We start from the raw sequence: 19,753 nt of genomic DNA, 5'->3' as shown, positions 1-19,753 counted from the left end.
ACTATAGAGATGTCAGTTCTCTCTGAATTAGTCTATAAATTCAATGTATTCATAAATCAAAATTCCAGAGAGTTTGTATCTTTTAAAGAAACTTGAGAATGTGATCTCCAAATTCATGTGGAATACTAGGAGATGTAGGACACTAAAAATAGCCAAAGCATTTTAAAGAAAAAGAATAAGGAGGGAGGATTCTTTTTCCAAATAATAAATCTATTGAAAAGCTGTATTAATTAAAATATGTGGTATGGATATAGGGAAAGACAACCAAAGGAAGAGAATGGAACCCACAGTCATGTATATTTGGGAGTTTAGTATATGGCAGTATGGCATTAAAAACCAGTGAGGAATGGATAATAAAATGCCACATGGACCATTAGCCATCATGTGGAAGATAAAAATCCTTCTTTTGATCAGCTTGCAAAAATTAACTCCAGATGGATTAAAAGCCTAAATGTAAGAAGCTGAACTATAAAATTTATATATAAAAGAGAATGTCCTTTATTCCATTAAAATAGGAAAGGAAATAAGACACACACACACACACACACACACACACACACACACACTTAAGCCTTAAAGAATGGTAAACTAAAACAGAAGTCACTAAAAGCCAAGTTAAATGATGTGCCATAATAAATTGGAAGAAAGTACCTCCAACACATAAAATTAGCAAAGGATTAGAGATTGGGAAATCAGAAAAAACTTCTTGAACTCAATAAGAGAACCACAGAAACTCAACAGAAAAAATGGGCAAATGACATGAATAAATAATTCAGAGAAAAGAAAATTCCAATGGTCATCAAACATATGGAAAGATGTTTAATGTCATGAGTAATCACTAATACCCACCACGGCAAAAATTAAGAAGACTAAAAATACTAGGTATCAGCAAGGATGTGAAAAATAGCAAATATCAGACACTGCTGATGAGAACAGAAACAATCTGGAAATCAACTTGGCAATCAGTAGAACTACACTACTTTGTTGTCTAAACAATTCCATTTGCAAGTATATTATTCAGAGAACCCTCATATGGGCACACAAGAAGATATATACAAGGATGTACACTGTAACACTGTTTACAACAGCAAGAGATTGGAAACAATCTAAATGTTTACCAACAGGGAAATAAATAAATTGGCACATTCATTTGATAGATTACCATAAGATCATTAAATGAATGAAGTAGATCTACATGTATAAAAATGTTTTAGAAATTTAGTAAAAGCGGCCGGGTGCACTGGCTCATGCCAGTAATCCCAGAACTTTGGGAGGCCAAGGTGGGCGGATCACTTGAGGTCAGCAGTTCAAGACCAGCCTGGGCAACATGGTGAAACCCCATCTCTACTAAAAATACAAAAATTAGCACAGTGGTGTGCACCTATAATTTCAGCAACTTGGGAGGCTGAGGTAGGAGAATCACTTGAATCTGGGAGGTGGAGGTTGCAGTGAGCTGAGATCATGCCACTGCACTCCAGCCTGGGTGACAGAGAGAGAGACTGTCTAAAAAAAGAACAAAAACAAAAAAACAAAAACAAAAACAAAAAAAATTGGTAAAAAAAAAAAGCAACTTATAATAATAAAATATCTACTGTATGATATTAATACTAATTTTAAAAACATATAAAACTAGCATGTATTTTATAGATACATATACATATAGAAAAAATTCAAAACACAGATCAGAAGGATAAACACCAGTTTAGGATGGTGGAGACCTCAGGGGAGAGGGGGGGAATAAGACAGATAATGGGTACTCTACTTTTAATATAAACAAACAAAAACAATAAGATAACAAAGAACTAAGGCCAGTATGGCAAAATGTTAACTGTAAAATTTGGTTGGTGGGTATATACATAATTGATATTCAGCACATTTCTGTAAATTTGAAATATTTCATAATTAAACATTTTTAAAAGTATGTGTGGGCAATTCAGGAGGTAGATGCAGAAAATACAGGCAACTGTTTCAGAAGTGTTGACAGCAAAGGAAAAGCGATACATGACAGCTGAAAAATAAATGTTAAATGGGAAACATACTAATCTGTTATAGAAAATAATGTGTGTGTCTGTACATTTTCATTTAGAAACAAGAGAAAATAAGGGAAGAGAATTAAGGCAATGAATGTGCTGAAGTTACTCAACTGCTATTTAGTCTATTAAGTTTTATGGCACAACAAGACTAATCATCGGTGTCTGCAAACAAGAGTTTGGTCTCCTTTCAATATTTTTACTATGTTCCTTTTTCTATGCTTATTGAGTTGGTTAGAATTCCTATCATGCTTGATCAATAACAATTTCTATAAAGCTGACTTTACTAAAATAAATGGAGAGGCAGTTTATCCAAGCAATTAAGAGCATGCACTACAGAGTCAGACTATGTGGGTTCAATCTCAGGGGCTACCACTCAGTAGGTATAAACTTACACAGGTAACTTCATATGTGAGTCTCCCTTTTAATTATGACTTTGACTTATGAATTATCATTATTTCACAGTGAACTGTGATCCTATTCTGATCCAATCTTTTAAACCTTTGACATGTTTGACAGGCTTCTCAAAATCAAAGTTCAGATTCTAAAATTGAGTCTTTTTAACCTCAACCTAATATTGGGATGTTGCAGAGGGTCCCTGAAGCACACAAAAAAGAGAGAATACACCAGCTTATCTGATGTGCTAAATTATATGGGAAACACTGTGACATAAGAAATCATGTTTCTTTTAGTTGAATTCGTATATAGTGTTATTAATATGTGTTCCAAAATTCTATGAGATTCCTAGAAATCTGGTTATGTCTTGGTATATGTTATCAGTCATATTTTGGGTTATTATGTTAAACTGTTGTAGGCCACAGAAAATAACCAAATATCCTTGACAACTATGCCTTTAATCACAGCCATTTTAAGTCATTTTGTCCACAGTTACTTTATTTTGACGCCTTTTTTCTGAAATCTCCTTGCAAATTCTAAAGTGTTGCATCTTCAAGGAGGTCATGAAAAAGAGTGCAACACTATTCACAATAGCAAAGACTTGGAACCAACCCAAATGTCCAACAATGATAGACTGGATTAAGAAAATGTGGCACATATACACCATGGAATACGATGCAGCTATAATAAAGGATGAGTTCATGTCCTTTGTAGGGACATGGATGAAGCTGGAAACCATCATTCTCAGCAAACTATCGCAAGGACAAAAAACCAAACACCGCATGTTCTCATTCATAGGTGCGAATTGAATAATGAGAACACTTGGACACAGCAAGGGGAACATCACACACCGGGGTCTGTTGTGGGGTGGGGGGAGGGGGGAGGGATAGCATTAGGAGATATACCTAATGTAAATGACGAGTTGATGGGTACAGCACACCAACATGGCACATGTATACATATGTAACAAACCTGCATGTTGTGCACACGTATACTAGAACTTAAAGTATAATTAAAAAAATTAAAAAAATAAAAATAAAAGAATAGAAGGGAAAAAAAGAAAAAAGAAAAAGTGCAACAAATACTCTTGAATACAGGTTTCTGACAACTGTGACACCATATTATCACTGGATTGGGTAAAAATTTCCCAAACCCCAATGGAAAAAGCAAATAAACCTGGCCTCATAAAATTGCTAAACTGACATTAAGAAAAATAAGAATAATTACACTGGACTGAAAAAATTTTTTATGACTTGTTTGAAACACTGCTGATACTTTTTATATGTTGCTTTCCAGAGTTAAGAAAACATTTTTTTTCTGGGGTGGTGGTGGGGGGCGGTGGCTATTCATAGCATTACAATAATTTGGTAAAGTATATTTTTCTGGCAAAATTAAAACATTTACTTTTTTCTATACCTGATCCTTCCCAAATTCAGAAACTGAATATTCATATTCTATGGCAATATAGTTATTTTCATGAGTTCAGTAAGAATTTGTTCTGTTTGTAGCAGAAAAATTGGAAACATGGGTTATATTACCAAGGCTTTGACTGGGATGTCATTATTTTTAGATATAACCAGACTCCTTTAAGAAACTAAGCTTAACTTTAAGGAGGCAATGAAGGCCTTGGAAAAACTGGCCTGGTACCTTGTCAAGACGGTGTGCTTACAGGGTTCCTAGCCCGGCAGTAAGTAAAGAATGTCACTTCCTGAGAAGCCCAGGAACTTCAGAATATTTGGGGTCCTCAAGAAAAGAGTATACCCAGGTACTACAGGTAAAATCAGATGATGGCAAGCCCATGGCTTTGTTTCCCAGCCTGAAGATGAGAGACTTTTAAAGGTCTACTCTGAGATTTCTTGTAAGTTTCAGCAGAGGAGATTTTTAAAAAGCCTAAATGGCCAATCACTACTCTTGCAGTACTTATATCAATAATTAGGCCAAATATGACACTAAACTTATTTTACAAGTCAATTGAACTTACTCTGATTATTTTTGGTAAAAATGGGGGAACTGGAGAAAAAACTATTTCAGAAAAAAAAAACTACAGTAAACATTATGAGATTCTAACTCACGGTTTTTGAGATTTTATTATTTACTTGCAATTTGACTAAATCTGAATTTTTAGTTTCCTCCAATATCTGACCAACTCTCCAAACTAATATTTGAACATTTTCTCCCAATTTTCTGACTTGGAATCACTGAAATTAAAACTGCTTTTCCTGAAGCTCTGCACACTAAAGCTAGACAACTTGATATTAACTTTGGAGGAATCACCACAACAACTTCTTTATGGACAGAAAGTTCACTGGAACACCTCATTCAAATGGCAATCCAGGAAAATCTGTCCGATTGCCATTTCCTACTTCCACCCCAACTATAGATACTTTAAACACAAATCTTGAAATATTCTCAGCTGGCTCCCCTCCAGACTGAGAGACAAGCTTAGAGACTGCTCCAAACATTAACTTTTGTTTCCTTTTTGTTTCTATAGAAATGTCTTTTATTAAATGCCTATGTGCCTATACCTTTGTCAGAAACACACTTACACCACCACCACCTCCTAAAATGAGATGCAACTATTTAACTAAACTGACCCATTTTCACAACCAACAGATTGTTTCAAAAAGGGACAATGTACCCGAATTTGTTCCTTTCCACTTGTTCCAATCTATGATTTTCTCCCCTCTGCCAATCTATTACGTCAAAACCACTAACCCAAATCTCTCCACAGTTACCCACCCGGCGTTTAATGTGAAACTTTCTAAAAGTAAAGTTTCAAAGGGGGCACTGAACAAAACCAAAATATGTTTCCCCCAAATATTGAGGATTGTTAAGTTAAAGACAATGAAAATGCAGGGGAATCCTCTGCTCCCGCCTCTATCTGCCTGATGGCAGGACATACATTCTTTACTGGAGATAGCACTTGCTTATTGGCCCGGAGAAGGCACCAGCAGGCACAGGAGGAATCTGGGAACACAGTTGACTATCTTCCCATACATGTTTCCACCTTTTACTAGGCTGGAACTGCTCTCTCCTGTCTTGTCACTATGTAAGATTTAAGGCTCTTTGTTAAAATACAGTTTAAGCAAAGCCCCTAAGCCACTGCCTTGAGAAAGACACTTTTGAACTGAGGTCTCTCCTACATGATGGGTATAGCACATATCAATAAACCTCTATTTGTTTTTCTTTTGTTAATCTGACTTTTGTTTTCAGGAGTATGTCTCAACTAAGAATTTATAAGGTTTAAAAAAGAAATTATATATTTTTTCCCCTTGTCTTTGATCATCTGTCAAATGGGGAATGTTAAGAAGAGTTTACTCTTGTCTCTTCTACATTGTTCGTCTCACCTGAATAGTTTCTTCCAGACGGTAGCACTCAAGGACTTGCAGAGTCTCTATAACTTGGGTTGGGTTGAACTGACACAACAGCTCAATGAACTGCTCTGTGATACAAGGAGATATTTGCAGTAATTCTTGATTTATATGAATACCTTCCCTAAAAACACAAAAGATAAAGAGAATACTCAATTGTAGCATTATTTAATCACATCTATAATTAAAAGCTACCAGTAAAAAGCACATTACATTAAAATTAGGACTACCTGCTGGTCAGATAAAAATATGAATTGAAAGTCTCAATGTTATTTAGGTTACTTGAGCAAACTGTACATTACATAAGAGGCATTGTAAGTTGTAATATTACTCAGGTTATGTTGAATAATTAAGGAAGTAACATTCAGTTGAAACTCTTCTAAATCATACCAAAAGTTGTGTTTTATTCTAAAAGAAACAAGAGCCACCCAATTTAGTCCTAATACTTTGATCTCTAAGTAACTATATATAACCATCTTCCAATCTCAGTAAGTGTTTCTTCTTTATATTCTTCATAGCACCGATCATATCACATTGCAATGACTTCTTTAATTATCTATCTTCTCTAAAACACTATAAATTCTGTGAGGGGTAGGTACCAGGTATCTTCTCAGTAGTAAATTTTTGAAGCTAACCAATGTCTTGCACATAGTGAGGACTAATTTTTTTGGTTATTGTTATAATAAATAAAGGAGTAATACTAAAATACACAATATTTATGGGTACATTTGCCTAGTACACCAGCTACTCACATAGCCCGCTATTCACAATGCCTACACAAAAGTTTTGGAAGTAGAGTATTAACTGCATCATACTGGCCACTCAAGCACTCAACTACTGATGGCCGAAAGTAGCTGCTTAGGAAATCAACTGTTCATTGGAGACCTAAGAATCATCCTCTCTCTAGCTTCAAAAGAAGTTAGTTCCTTCTGAGAGTCCTATCTTCTCTTCGGAATTCCTCATCTAAAGCTCATTATTATATAAATAACTGGAATAGGGTTAATAAGATACAACAATGATTGCTTGGAAAACTAGCCCAGTTCTGAAGAAGGGTTAAAGCACATGGTCTAAAGAAGTAGTTTCCACCTTTTCTCATATTGTGGCACACAGAAAATAAGATATTTGTTTGGTCCACTGTAGTGAAGTAAGATTGCTCACAAGGGACTCTGGTTGTCCCAAGAGCTGAGACAGTCTGCAGGCACACTTGTAACCATGTACACTACATCAATAGCCACAGGGTGGGACACTCTGGACTCCAGAAAGAACAATTTGGATGTTGTAATTATTCATAAGTGATGGTAAGTAGTGCTTCTACTTTTACTAATAAGAAGCTTGGGTCAAAGAAAAAGAGACTGTATTTAGACACAGGGCATTTTCCCTAATTTAAGAGCTTTGTGATACCAGAGGTGGGTAAACGATAAACTAAAAAAATTCTGCTGCTTGGAACTTTCAATACTTGCTGATGGGCTAATTCAGTATCTCCTCAAATTGGCTATAAATTCCAAAGAAAGAGTGTTCTTTTTTTTTTTGTATCTTATAACTGCCTTTAATACAGAAGTTTGTTCAGTGACTGGCCATTCCCTATGTATACCACCACCTTAGTTCTCACCCACAACTTGAAAATCATCTGTTTAAGTATGTGTGTCCCCAACCACATTGTAAAGTCCATGGTATTGCATTCATAACTGTTTACCCATCATTAAGACATAATAAATAGTGCTCAGTAATCTGATGTAAATATATATTGAACTGAACTGAAATGAATGTAGACAGTACATTGGACTGTCTTCAAACAGAGGAAAACGTGTAGGGTCCAGCCCTACGGGGCTTAGCAGGTGTTCTCCCTGTGTGCAGAGACAAGAGATTGTAATAAATAAAGACACAAGACAAAGAGATAAAGAGAAAATAGCTGGGCCCGGGGGACCACTACCACCAAGACGCGGAGACCGACAGTGGCCTCAAACGGCTGGGCGTGCTGATATTTATTGCATACAAGACGAGGGGGCGCAGGGTAAGGAGGATGAATCTTCTAAGTGATAAGGTGAAGCAAGTCACATGATCATGGGACAAGGGGCCCTTCCCTTTTAGGTAGCCACCGCAGAGACAGAGAAGGCAGCATATGTCAGCGTTTTCTTCTATACACTTATAAGAAAGATCAAAGACTTTCAGACTTTCACTATTTCTTCTACCGCTATCTACTACGAACTTCAAAGAGGAACCAGGAGTACGGGAGGAACATGAAAGTGGACAAGGAGCATGACCGTTGAAACACAGCACCACAGGGAGGGTAGTTTAGGCCTCCGGATGACTGCGGGCAGGACTAGATAATATCCAGCCTTCCACAAGAAGCTGGTGGAGCAGAGTGTTCCCTGACTCCTCCAAGGAAAGGAGACTCCCTTTCGCGGTCTGCTAAGTAACAGGTGCCTTCACAGACACTGGCGTTACCACTTGACCAAAGAGCCCTCAAGCGGCCCTTATGCGGGCATGACAGAAGGTTCACCTCTTGTCTTCTAGGTCACTTCTCACAATATCCCATCAACACCTGACCCTATACCCGCCGGTTATTCCTAGGTTATATTAGTAATGCAACAAAGAGTAATATTAAAAGCTAATGATTAATGTTTATAATAATGATTGATAATTGTCCATGATCATCTCTATATCTAATTTGTATTATAACTATTCTTATTTTAACTATTTTATTATACTGAAACAGTTTGTGCCTTCAGTCTCTTGCCTCGGCACCTAGGTAATCTTTCGCCCACAAAAACGTAGAATAGAGGGCTGAAAACTACAGGGACTAGGGCTATAAAGTCAGAGATAATTAGGAATAAATCCTATCGGAAAGTCCTACATGGAGAAATTAGAAGCAGCACATGATAAATCTAGGGACACGGCAGTTCTCTATGTGGGAATATAATATTGTGATACAATAAGCACACAGCTCCTAAAATCCTTAAGCTTTCCAAAGTGTTATCTTCTTACATACTAGTGAGATGACTGAGGGCTGGAGGCTCCTGGCCAGCCTCAGGATAAGGGCTGGTTGGTTGTCAGGAGGGCCAACCATGTGATCAGAGAGTTGGAACTTTCAGTCCCACCCCAGCCCTGACACCTCTGGAGAGGGAAGAGTGGCTGAAGGTTGACTTGATCACCAATGGCCAACGATGTAATCAATCACATCTACATAATAAAGCCTCCATAAAAACCCCAAGGACTAAGTTCAGGGAGTTTCTGGATCGCTGAACATGTGGAGGGTCCTGGAGGGCACTGTGCACTGAGAGAGCATGGAAGCTCCCTGGCCCTTCCCACAAACCTCTCCCTATTCATTTCCTCTATGCGGCTATTCCCCTATATCCTTTGTAATATCCTTTATTATAAACCAGTAAATGTAAGTAAGGTGTTCCCTGAATTGTGTGAGCTGCTCTAGCAAATTAATGGAACCTGGGGAGGAGGGTCAAGGGTATCCTGATTTAAAGTCCTAGTTGGTCAGAAGCACAGGTTACAGCCTGGGGCTTATGCTCGGTACCTGAAGTAAGGGCTAGTTTTGTGGGACTAAGCCTGTGGGAAGAGAAATAAAAGGAAAATCCTAAGCTCCCCAACCAACTTAATGAAACTGAGATGGAGCAGGGGCCTCTCTTAGCGGCCTGCCATACACCTTCCCCTCCTTCAAGCATGAAAATAAGGAAAAATCTTGAATCTCTTCGAGGGAAATTCCAGGCATCTAGCTAGTCTTTAGAAGTAAATGAGCAACCTGATAACAAAGAAACAGCTTACAACAATAGCCACCCAAGTAGGTTAGAGCCACAAGACGTTTGATTCCCTGTAGAAATTAAAGATAACACCTTAACATATGTCCCCGAGTTGTTTTTCTGAAACCTGCACCACAACCAGATGGAAAATGCCAACCACTGTCATGCAGAACTCAGATAAGGGGGCCCCTGAGGACTGAGCTCTGTCTGCTGTTGTTTGCTCTAGATTGCTTCCTAAAGGGTCTGAAGAGAGTCACGCCCACAAGCCAAACCTTAATATTCCTTCTGCTGACCCCAAGTTCTCAGGCAAAGCCTTGCTTCCTTAACCAACTGCAAATCAAAGAATCTCTGAATCCATCTATGCCATATAGGACCCCCACTTCAAGATAACCCACCTTTTTAAGCCAAATCAATGTATAAAACCTCCATGTAGTGATTTGCAATTTGGCCTGTAATTTCTGCTTTCCTGAAATGTCCCCCTGCCTTTAAAAACTCTTCCTGTAAGCCATCAGGGATGTCTGGCCTTAAGCATGAACTGCCGATTCTCCTTGCTTGGTGCCCTGCAAATAAATGCCCTCCGTTCTCTCACTGCAAACCTCAAAGTGGGTGTTTGGCTTTACTGCACCAGGTAAGTGGACCCAGGTTCAGTTTGGTAACAGACCCCATCTTAAAAATTGAGTTCCCAGCCATGACAGGATGGCAGGTCAGACATGCCTCAGTAGGCCCCTCCCTTATTAACCTTTAACCAGAATTCTTTCCTAAGGAGTAAACAGAAACCAGCTCTGGAAAACAAAAAACAGATGGCTCATTCTTTCATTGCCTTTAGCCAACTGTCTGAGGTTGTGACCAGACTCTTCCTCCACCTTTGCTGTTTCAATGTGACAGCCCACCAGTTTCGCAACACATCCTTTCCTAAACACTAACGACCACCTCCACAACTGTTCTGCCGAATGGCAGAGGACATGCAGTGAGGGTTTTCGTGTCATCTGCTTCACCTTTTGACATCAGAGGGCTGAAAACAGCCCATTTGGATTGTGCTAATGCTGCCATATTTTGAACACGGGTCCCACAAAAAGGCGTGAAGCTTGATTGTGCATGTGCTTATTTCTCCTTTCATAAATATTCATGACTCTTCCTATAGGTTACTGAATATATATACTTAGCTACTCTACTCAGCATAAATTACTATTCCCTTTACCCCTCCCTTGAACTGCTTATTTTCAGCTTCTGCCAGAGGCTACACTTCCCAGCCTGTAGAATGGCCACCTTGCAGGTTGCAACTCTTTATCTGAAATAAAGCTCTCCTTTCAAAATTTATGAACCTTGTGATTCTTCAGTTGGCAAGGATCTGACAGTAACTCCAGATACACAGTGTCAGAAATGAGTGAAATTGTAGGCTACCCAGTTGGTGCTCACTAGAGAACTGCTTGATTGGTGTGTGGGGAAAAATCCCCACACACGTCACCAATGCAGACTGGTTTATCTTATTATCAGAGGAATCAAGGTTGTGTCTCAAGAGAACACTATTAGGTAAAAGAAAATGGGAATGTTAACCAATGTTTCCCCACATTCAGATGAGCCAGTGTGTTTTCCAGATGTTTATGCCAAATTGTAGCTTGTGTTTTATGCCACATTGTTGGTATTTCATTTACATCAGACTTCTGTTAATATGTCTTATAAATGCAAGACTATGGAGCAAATTAAGACCAGACATAAGTATGAATAACAGTACTTAATTCTTTCCAGAAAATTTATTGACACAACCATTTACGAGAAACAAAGTTGTGAATATGCATCAAACCAAGCAAATCACCCAGATGAATAGATTTTGATGGATTCATTTGTGAGAGAAGTAACGTGTCTGATGGGAAATGATCAGGCCACATCAATATAATCAAAACTTTAATAAAGTAGCTGGAGCATTAATGAATTTACATCCATTTCTGACTGTTGCTTATCAGTCTTGCACATAAATTTGTTATATCCATTTCCCAAAGCTATCTGTTAGTCTTCTACTAACTATCTGCTTTGCAATACACCCACTGCTTTCTTTTGTCAGTTTTAGAAGAAAGCATGTGTGTGCCTTGTGAAACACACACACAAACCCTGCCTACTACAGAATTCAGGTTGGAGCACATATCCACTCTTACTCAGATTGTGAAAATCATTTCAAATTATAACTCTGTAAACTGAACCATTTCTAGGGAAGACTAAGAATATATATCAGTTTTGAAAAACATACATCAAATTCTTTTTTTTTTTTTTAGACAGTCTCACTCTGTCGTCCTGGCTGGAGTGAAGTGCTGTAATTTCAACTCACTGCAAGCTCCGCCTCCTGGGCTCCAGTGATCCTCCCACTTCAGCCTCCTGAGTAACTGAGACTAAAGGTGTGGGGCACTACACCTGGCTAATTTTTGATTTTTTTGTAGAGATGGGGTCTCACCATGTTGCCTAGGCTGGTCTTGAACTCTTGGGCTCAAGCAATCCACCTGCCTCAGCCTCCTAAAGTGCTGGGATTACAGGTGTGAGTCACCATGTCTAGCCCACATTACAATTATTCTAAAATTCAAATTCTGTAAATTAGTTCAACCATTGTGGAAGACAGTATGGCAATTCCTCAAGGAGCTAGAACCAGAAATACCATTTGACCCAGCAATTCCATTACTGGGTATATACCCAAAGGAATATGAATCATTCTACTATAAAGACATAGACACACATTGTTTATTGCAGCACTATTTACAATAGCAAAGTCATGGAACCAAGCCAAATGCCCATCAATGATAGACTGGATAAAGAAAATGTGGTACATATATACCGTGCAATACTATGCAGCCATAAAAAGGAATGAGATCATGTCCTTTGCAGGGACATGGATGAAGCTGGAAGCCATCATGCTTAACAAACTAATACAGGAACAGAAAACCAAACATCAGATGTTCTCACTCATAAGAGGGAGCTGAACGATGAGAACACATGGACACAGGGAGGGGAAGAACACATACTAGGGCCTGTTGGGGGGTGGGAGGCGAGGGGAGGGAACTTAGAGGATGGGTCAATAGGTTCAGCAAACCACCATGGCACATGTATACCTATGTAACAAACCTGCACATTCTGCACACGTAACCCAGAACTTAAAGTAAAATAAAAATTAAAAAATAAATAACATTCAAATGTTGACTTCCTAACATTTGACAAAGAAAATAAACATTGCGTTGGAATTTTTTTAAAGGCTAGTCTAGTCCCACCCCCTCACTCTAAAAACTGTATCTAAATAGGCCAGTCTAGATTAATCTTCCATTTCTCTAAGGAAGAGGATTTCACAATCTCCTTCATATATTGTTTTTACAATTTAGGTCCACTTCGGCTTAGCCTAAATCCTGTCTGCTTAAATTCTCTGCTCTATCCCATATATCCAGTCCTTAGATGTGGTGGCCCCCTTTTGACTACCCAGTACCTTTTAGACTGAGAATGCAAATATATCATCCACAACAAGCTAGAGTGAAAAAAAAAAAAAAAAAAGCAGAAAACTGCTGGGCGTGGTTGCTCACGTCTGTAATCCCAGCACTTTGGGAGGCTGAGGTGGGTGGATTCCTTGAGGCCAGAAGTTTGAAACCAGCCTGGGCAACATGGTGAAACCTCATCTCTACTAAAAACATAAAAAATTAGGGCATGGTGGTGCGTACCTGTAATCCTAGTTACTCAGGAGACAAAGGCAGGAGAATCACTTGAACCCAAGAGGTGGGGGTTGCAGTGAGCCGAAATCACGCCACTGCACTCCAGCCTGGGCAACACAGTGAGAGACTCTGTCTCAATTAAAAAACAACAACAACAGCAACAAACAACAACAACAACAAAAACCCCTATTTTCCCTATAGTTGTCATTCAAATCACAAGGCCTTTAAGCTGAACTTTCAGCTTTCCATACACATTGTGAGTTAAAAATGGCAAATGTAATCCTGTACCAACTAAGCAAAACATAAATGAATGTTCCAATCTGCCTGAAAAATACATCAAATGTGATTATTACAGGTAGTAAAGACAGTATCTATAAAATCTGTATGAAACTGTAACATACAAACACAATGGTCTCTACAAACTTGACAAGCATTGACTGAGACAGAAACTTTCCTCTGGCAAGAAGGAATCCAGTGCATCCTTGGTCTCTTTGCTCCCCATCAAGACCGCCACGATCCACAGAGCTAACAGTATTTCCGCATACTGGAACAGCCACAGTCCCTCATAAACTTTTAAGAGGCACAGAACAAAGCAGGCAAGCTCATCATTGCCTGACAGCAAAGATTCTGACACATCACGTTAATGTAACAGCAGATCTAAGACAGCTGGCTGTAGCGGATTTGGTCACTTTCCACTTCCCTGGTTTGACTAATAATCAAATGCCAAAATGTAATTTTTCAAATCTTTTTTTTTTTTTTTTAAGACAGAATCTCATGCTGTTGGCGAGGCTGGAGTGCAGTGGCATGATCATGGCTCACTGCAGCCGCGACCTCCCCAGCTCAAGCAATTCTCTCACATCAGCCTCCCAAGTAGCTGGGACTCTAGGTGTGCACCACCATACCCTGCTAATTTTTATAGAGATAGGGTTTCACTGTGTTGCCCAAACTGGTCTTGAACTCCTCGGCTCAAGCAATCTGCCCATCTCAGCCTCCTAAAGTGCTGAGGTTACAGGTCTGAGCCACCTCACCCAGCCTAATCTTTCAAATTTTAATAAAATTTGTTATTTCTCTGATAGTCATGAAAAGAAAGTATATATTGTTCTCCTACGTAGGAAGGAAAAATGAGCTTTATAACCTAATAGAAATAAGAGCCTAACGATTTCAGGGACAGGAGGAATACTTTAGCTCTATAACCACATCGGGTATAAATGTTATTTGAATCATTCTAATTCTATACAGGCTGGGATGTCGTATTTTCAGACTACTTTAAGAAACTAAGGTTAACTTTAAGGGGCCATTAAAGCCCTTAGAAGAACTAGCCTAGTGCCATGTCTACATGGTTCCCAGCCTTGCAGTAAGTAAAGAATGTCACTTTCTGACAGGCCCAGGAACCTCAGAATATTCTGGGGACTCCAAGCAAAAATGAATTCACCCAAGTACTACTGGTAAAATCTGATTACTATGCTGGCCACTGATTTACTACTGGTAAAGTCCGTGGCTTGACTTCCTGCCCTGAAGACCCTTTTTTGTCTTTTGGAGACAGGTCTCCCTCTGTCATCCAGGCTGTGGTGCAATGGCTGTGGCACAGTCACAGCTCACTGTTAACTTCAAACTCCTTAGCTCAAGCAATCCTTCTGCCTCAGCCTCCTGAATAGCTGGGATTATAGGTGTGACTACTATGCCTGGCTAATTTTTCATTTTTATTTGTTTTAGAGATGGGGTCTCACTATGTTGCCCAGGTTGGTCTTGAATTCCTGGCCTGTAGAGTCTTTTAAAGGTATAATCTGAGGTTTCTTATAATAAATTCCAACAAAGCAGATTTAAAAAAAAAAAAGAGCCTATATGGCCAATCACTATTCTTGTTGCACTTTATGCAAATGATCAGGCCAAGTATAATAAGGCTAAAACTGGTTTTTATAATTAAATTAGTGTAATTACTGTAAATATCTTTAGTAAGAATAGGGGTAATTATAAAGAGAACTTATGTTTCAGAAGAAAACTATAGCACATCTGTTATTAAATTCTAGACCTGTCTACTGTTTTTGAGTTTTTTTATTACCTGGACTAAATCCTGAATTTTTAGTTTCCTCCAATATCTGGCTATGACTCCCAGACTAATGTTTCTAATTTTTCTCCTACCTTTCTGACTTGAAATCATTAAAAGTTTAAAGTGTGCTTTCCCTGAAGCCCTGCAGGCTAAAGTTACACAACTTGATATAAACTTCAAAGAAATCATACAAATTATTTATGGAAAAAAGTTCACTGAAATTTTGACGCAAACAGCAATCCAGAAAAATCTGTCAGAATCACCAGTTTACTTTTACTCCAACTGTAGATATTTTGAAAACAAATATAAAAATCTTCTCAGCTGACTGCTCCAGAATTAAACAAGCTAACAGACTGCTCCAAACATTAACCTTTGTTTTTCTTTTGCTCCCACAGACATGCCTCTTGCTAAATATATTTGTCTATATCATAGAGTTAATTTTGATTTAAAAAAAAAAAAACCTGCCCACAACATCACCTCCTGAAATAAGATACAACTGATCAACTGAACAGAGTAATTCTCAGGACTAAAAGACTGTTTCAATAAGGTATGGGACAATGTACCCAAATTTGTTCCTTTCCACTTGTTTTAATCTATGATTTTCTCCCCTCTGCCGAACTCTTATGTCAAAATCTCTAACCCAAAATCTCTCCAGAGCTACCCACCTAGCTTTTAATATGTGAAACTTTCTGAAAGTAAAGTTTCAAAGGGGGCACAGAACAATCAAAATACATCTCCCCAAAATATTGAGGGTTGTTAAAGACAATGAAAATGTGGGGGAACTCTCCGCTCCCGCCTCTATCTGCCTGATGGCAGGACATAACATTCTTTACTGGAGATATCACTTGCTTATTGGCCCAGAGAAAGCACCAGCAGGTACCAGCGGAATCTGGGAACAGATTTTACTATCTCTCCACACGTCTCCACCTTTTACTAGGCTGGAACTGCTCTTTCCTGTCTTGTCACTATGTAAGATTTAAGGCTTTTTGTTAAAATACTGTTTAAGCAAAGCCCCTAAGCCACTGCCTTGAGAGAGACACTTTTGAACTGAGGCCTGTCTCACGTGATGGGTACATCACACGTTAATAAGCTTCTGCTTGTTTTTCTTTTGTTAATCTGAGTTTTGCTTTCAGTAGAGTGTCTAAACTAAGAACCTGAAAAGGAAAAAAAAGTTTTTTTCCCTAAAATGACTTTACAGCTATTATTACACATAAGTAAACTGCTCTCAAGAAAACAGTGTGGATGAGGAGGGAGGAACAGGTATGTGAAGGGAAGAATGGCAATGTGTAGTGTACCTGATGAACACATAGGTCAGCACTGCTCAGGAATAAAGGAGAGAAGAGATATGGGAAGATGGAAGAAAATGCTGCTGGCCAGGTGGGCCTGAATCCTTTTGTACCAAGAAGGGCCTTGTATACCAGGAAAACTGGATTTCACCTTAGGTAATGGGAACTGAAAGAGCTTTAAGAAAGTGGCAGAGGACATTATCATTATCTGCCTGTTCAAAAACGGAAAAGGAAGCCAGGCTGGTTATGAAGCTGCCACTGCAAAGATGATGACGGTGAGAGAAATCTAGCATGGTTGACTCCGTCTTGTGACAAGCCTCATAGGCTGGCTGTCCTCGCTCATTCCTGGGCGCAGGCCAAGCTAACCATGAGTGGAATTTAATTTACAGTTTAACTTTGAAGCAAGGATGATAACAGTCCCCCTAAAACTAACCCCCTCCTTGCTCAGGGACCAAAATCACCTTTGTAAGACTAATGAAAGACTACAAGATTGGGATTATGGGAAGAGCCTGAATTCTGCTAAAATATAGGTGTAGCTAAATGACAGCCAGCCATTGTAACCTAGCTTGCCTTTCTATAATCCCTTGCTGCTCAAGGAGTCATATGGCCAGACATCATAAGATTTGTGACTTCCCCAACTGCTCCTATAGATAACACCACTATTGTAGAACCTAAGATTGGTCTTTGGAGATGTTTTCAGACTTTTGCATTCTGGCCATCTTCTGACTCTAACCAGACCTGGGACTCATGACTAAAGTGGTCCTGTGGCCCCCACTGAGGCAGACTCAACACATAAGGACCATTTTCCACACTACCATGATTTTATCTCCAACCAGTCAGCCGTGCCCATTCCCTAGCTCCTTGCCCACCTAATTATCCATAAAAGCCCCAGCCTCTGAGTTCTCCAGGAAACTGACTCAAGTTATTACACCAGACCTCCCATGTGGCTAGCTCTGTGTTAATTAATCTCTTTCTCTACTGTAATATTGTGGTCTCAGTGAATTGGTTTTTCTGTGTAGCAGGAAGAACCTGTTGGGAGATTACAGTTGGGAAACCAGCAAAAGAAACCAGAGGAGGGATGTTGAGTGCCTAAACCAGGGCAGCAGGGGTAAAGACAAGAAGAAAAATCACATATAAGAGATAGAGAAGAGGTAGAGTTTATAGATTTTGGTAACTGTTTCTGTGCGGTGTGGTGACAAGGTACAGTGGGAATGGATAAAGGAAAGTGAAAACTTGATCATCACTCTCAGGATTTTATTTAAGATACTTATACATAATTACCTGCTTTTGCCTATCTTCCTCCATTAGAATGTAAATTCTCTGAAGGCAGGGCCCTGTCTTATTCATCATTTTATCTCCCATGCCTGTCAAGTGCTTGGTATGCTGTAGTTACTCAGTAAATTGCTACATAAAATAAATGAGTTTATGATATTAATTGTTAAGAGACAAGAGGTTTAGGTTGGAAAAAGTGAGTATAAATAACAATTTCATTATAGGTAAGTACTGATTAAAGGAATAAAGAAATATATATGTAATAAACACATACAGAGAGAGAGAGAGAGAGAGAGAAAGAGAGAGAGGAGCTGACTGGTGATTAGGAGGTGATGATGTGTTACAATTTAAAAGGTTGATTTTGAGTTGCTAGCAAAATACTAACCAAAGATATAAGATCTAGGGGTAAGCCAGGACAAATTAACAATCACCTTGGCCACTGTAGGCACTCATTGAAGTAGGTATTTTTTTTTAATATGTCAAAGTTCATGAACATATATAATCTCCTAATTTTGTATTTTACCTTTGAAATATACTATTTCAATACTGAGTGTCAATATCTTAAAATGTCCCTTCAAAAATATCCACAGCAACACTGACAGATTCAACTAAAATCCAATGCATAACCATTTCCATAATCTATATTTTGCTCCTTGACAAAGTTACTCATTTTCTTAACAATGTTCAATTTTTACTTTACTTTGATTAAAGACTTTCAGATACAATGTGACGTATGTGTTTTTTTCCTACAGGAAAATCATACTATATGTTTCAGAGGCCTTCAGAATATTGTTAACAAAGGCTAAATCAACATTACCAGGAAAATCATACTGAGGAAAATATTCAGAATATAAATATACTTGCACATTCTCTTTACTCCTTATGCAGCTCATGGCCTCACAAAAAACACGTGTCCTTTTGTATTATCCTTTAAGCATCCCCACTGCATAAGGAACCTGCAGCTGGGTGTAAGCACATCAGGAGAACTCCTGTGAGAATTCATGGCCAGCAGCAATGCACCCAGGGGATGGGGGTAGAGTCGGGCTTTATGTAGCAGCTGTCCCAAAGGAAATAATTGGAAGAGGATGCAAATCCTCTCTCCCAAGCTGTTGTCCTTAATTCAGGCAAGTAATTTGCTTCTGGAGGATTAATCCCCTCTCCCCCTAAAACTACCTAATCTTTCTATGTACAGATGCCACCAATATCTTTGCAGGTCAATTAATTTGACTGAGGAAACTATTTACATAACAAAGATGACATAAAGACACTGGGTAAAGACATAGAGAAATATCCACACAAATTCAACTGGATGACCTATCCTTTTAAAAATGCTGTTGACAAAATAAAAACTACCCCCTCAAAAACAACTTGATACTTGTAAATGTTTGTTTGTTTGTGTGTGTGTGTGCAACCTCTGCCTCCCAGGTTCAAGCAATTCTCCTGCCTCAGCCTCCTGAGTAGTTGAGATTACAGGTGTGTGTCACCACGCCCGGCTAATTTTTGTATTTTTAGTAGAGACGGGGTTTCACCATGCTGGCCAGGTTGGCCTCGAACTCCTGACCTCAGGTGGTCCGCCCGCCTTGGCCTCCCAAAGTGCTGGGATTACAGGCGTGAGCCACTGTGCCTGGCCATACATGTAAATATTAAATTAAATATGCATAAACTATACATACAAGAATGAGAATCCTATTAACTCAGGTGTTGGCGGCAAGAGCAAAAAAAGCAACACTCTGAGATGATACATACACACCAGCAGTCCTTATCTCAAAATAACTGTTTTCTTTCATAATGCTGCTTTAGGAGTTTCATGGCGGAAAAAACCTGGAGGTTAAACATATCTATTGCTTAAAAAGAACAAAAAGAGAAGAAACAAAGGCAAAAATATTTCACAGTTGGCTGTCAAGTAAACTGCTAGCCGGGGCCAG

General features: G+C 38.9%; 1 protein-coding gene across 2 annotated transcripts in view; it reads right to left on the bottom strand.

Moving 5' to 3' along the window:
- Window positions 1-19,753, bottom strand: part of VPS8 (VPS8 subunit of CORVET complex) — a 239,072-nt gene that overhangs the window by 87,457 nt on the left and 131,862 nt on the right. For both annotated transcript variants that reach the window (XM_063704436.1, XM_004038141.4), the window contains exon 36: window positions 5,774-5,921. In XM_063704436.1, the coding sequence (XP_063560506.1) occupies window positions 5,774-5,921 (148 nt within the window). The remainder of the gene's footprint in view (window positions 1-5,773; window positions 5,922-19,753) is intronic.

This window comes from Gorilla gorilla, chromosome 2 (assembly GCF_029281585.2).
Source record: "Gorilla gorilla gorilla isolate KB3781 chromosome 2, NHGRI_mGorGor1-v2.1_pri, whole genome shotgun sequence".
Taxonomy (NCBI): domain Eukaryota; kingdom Metazoa; phylum Chordata; class Mammalia; order Primates; family Hominidae; genus Gorilla; species Gorilla gorilla.
The sequence above is the reverse complement of the archived record's forward strand: the minus strand, read 5'-3'. Positions and strand labels throughout refer to the sequence as shown.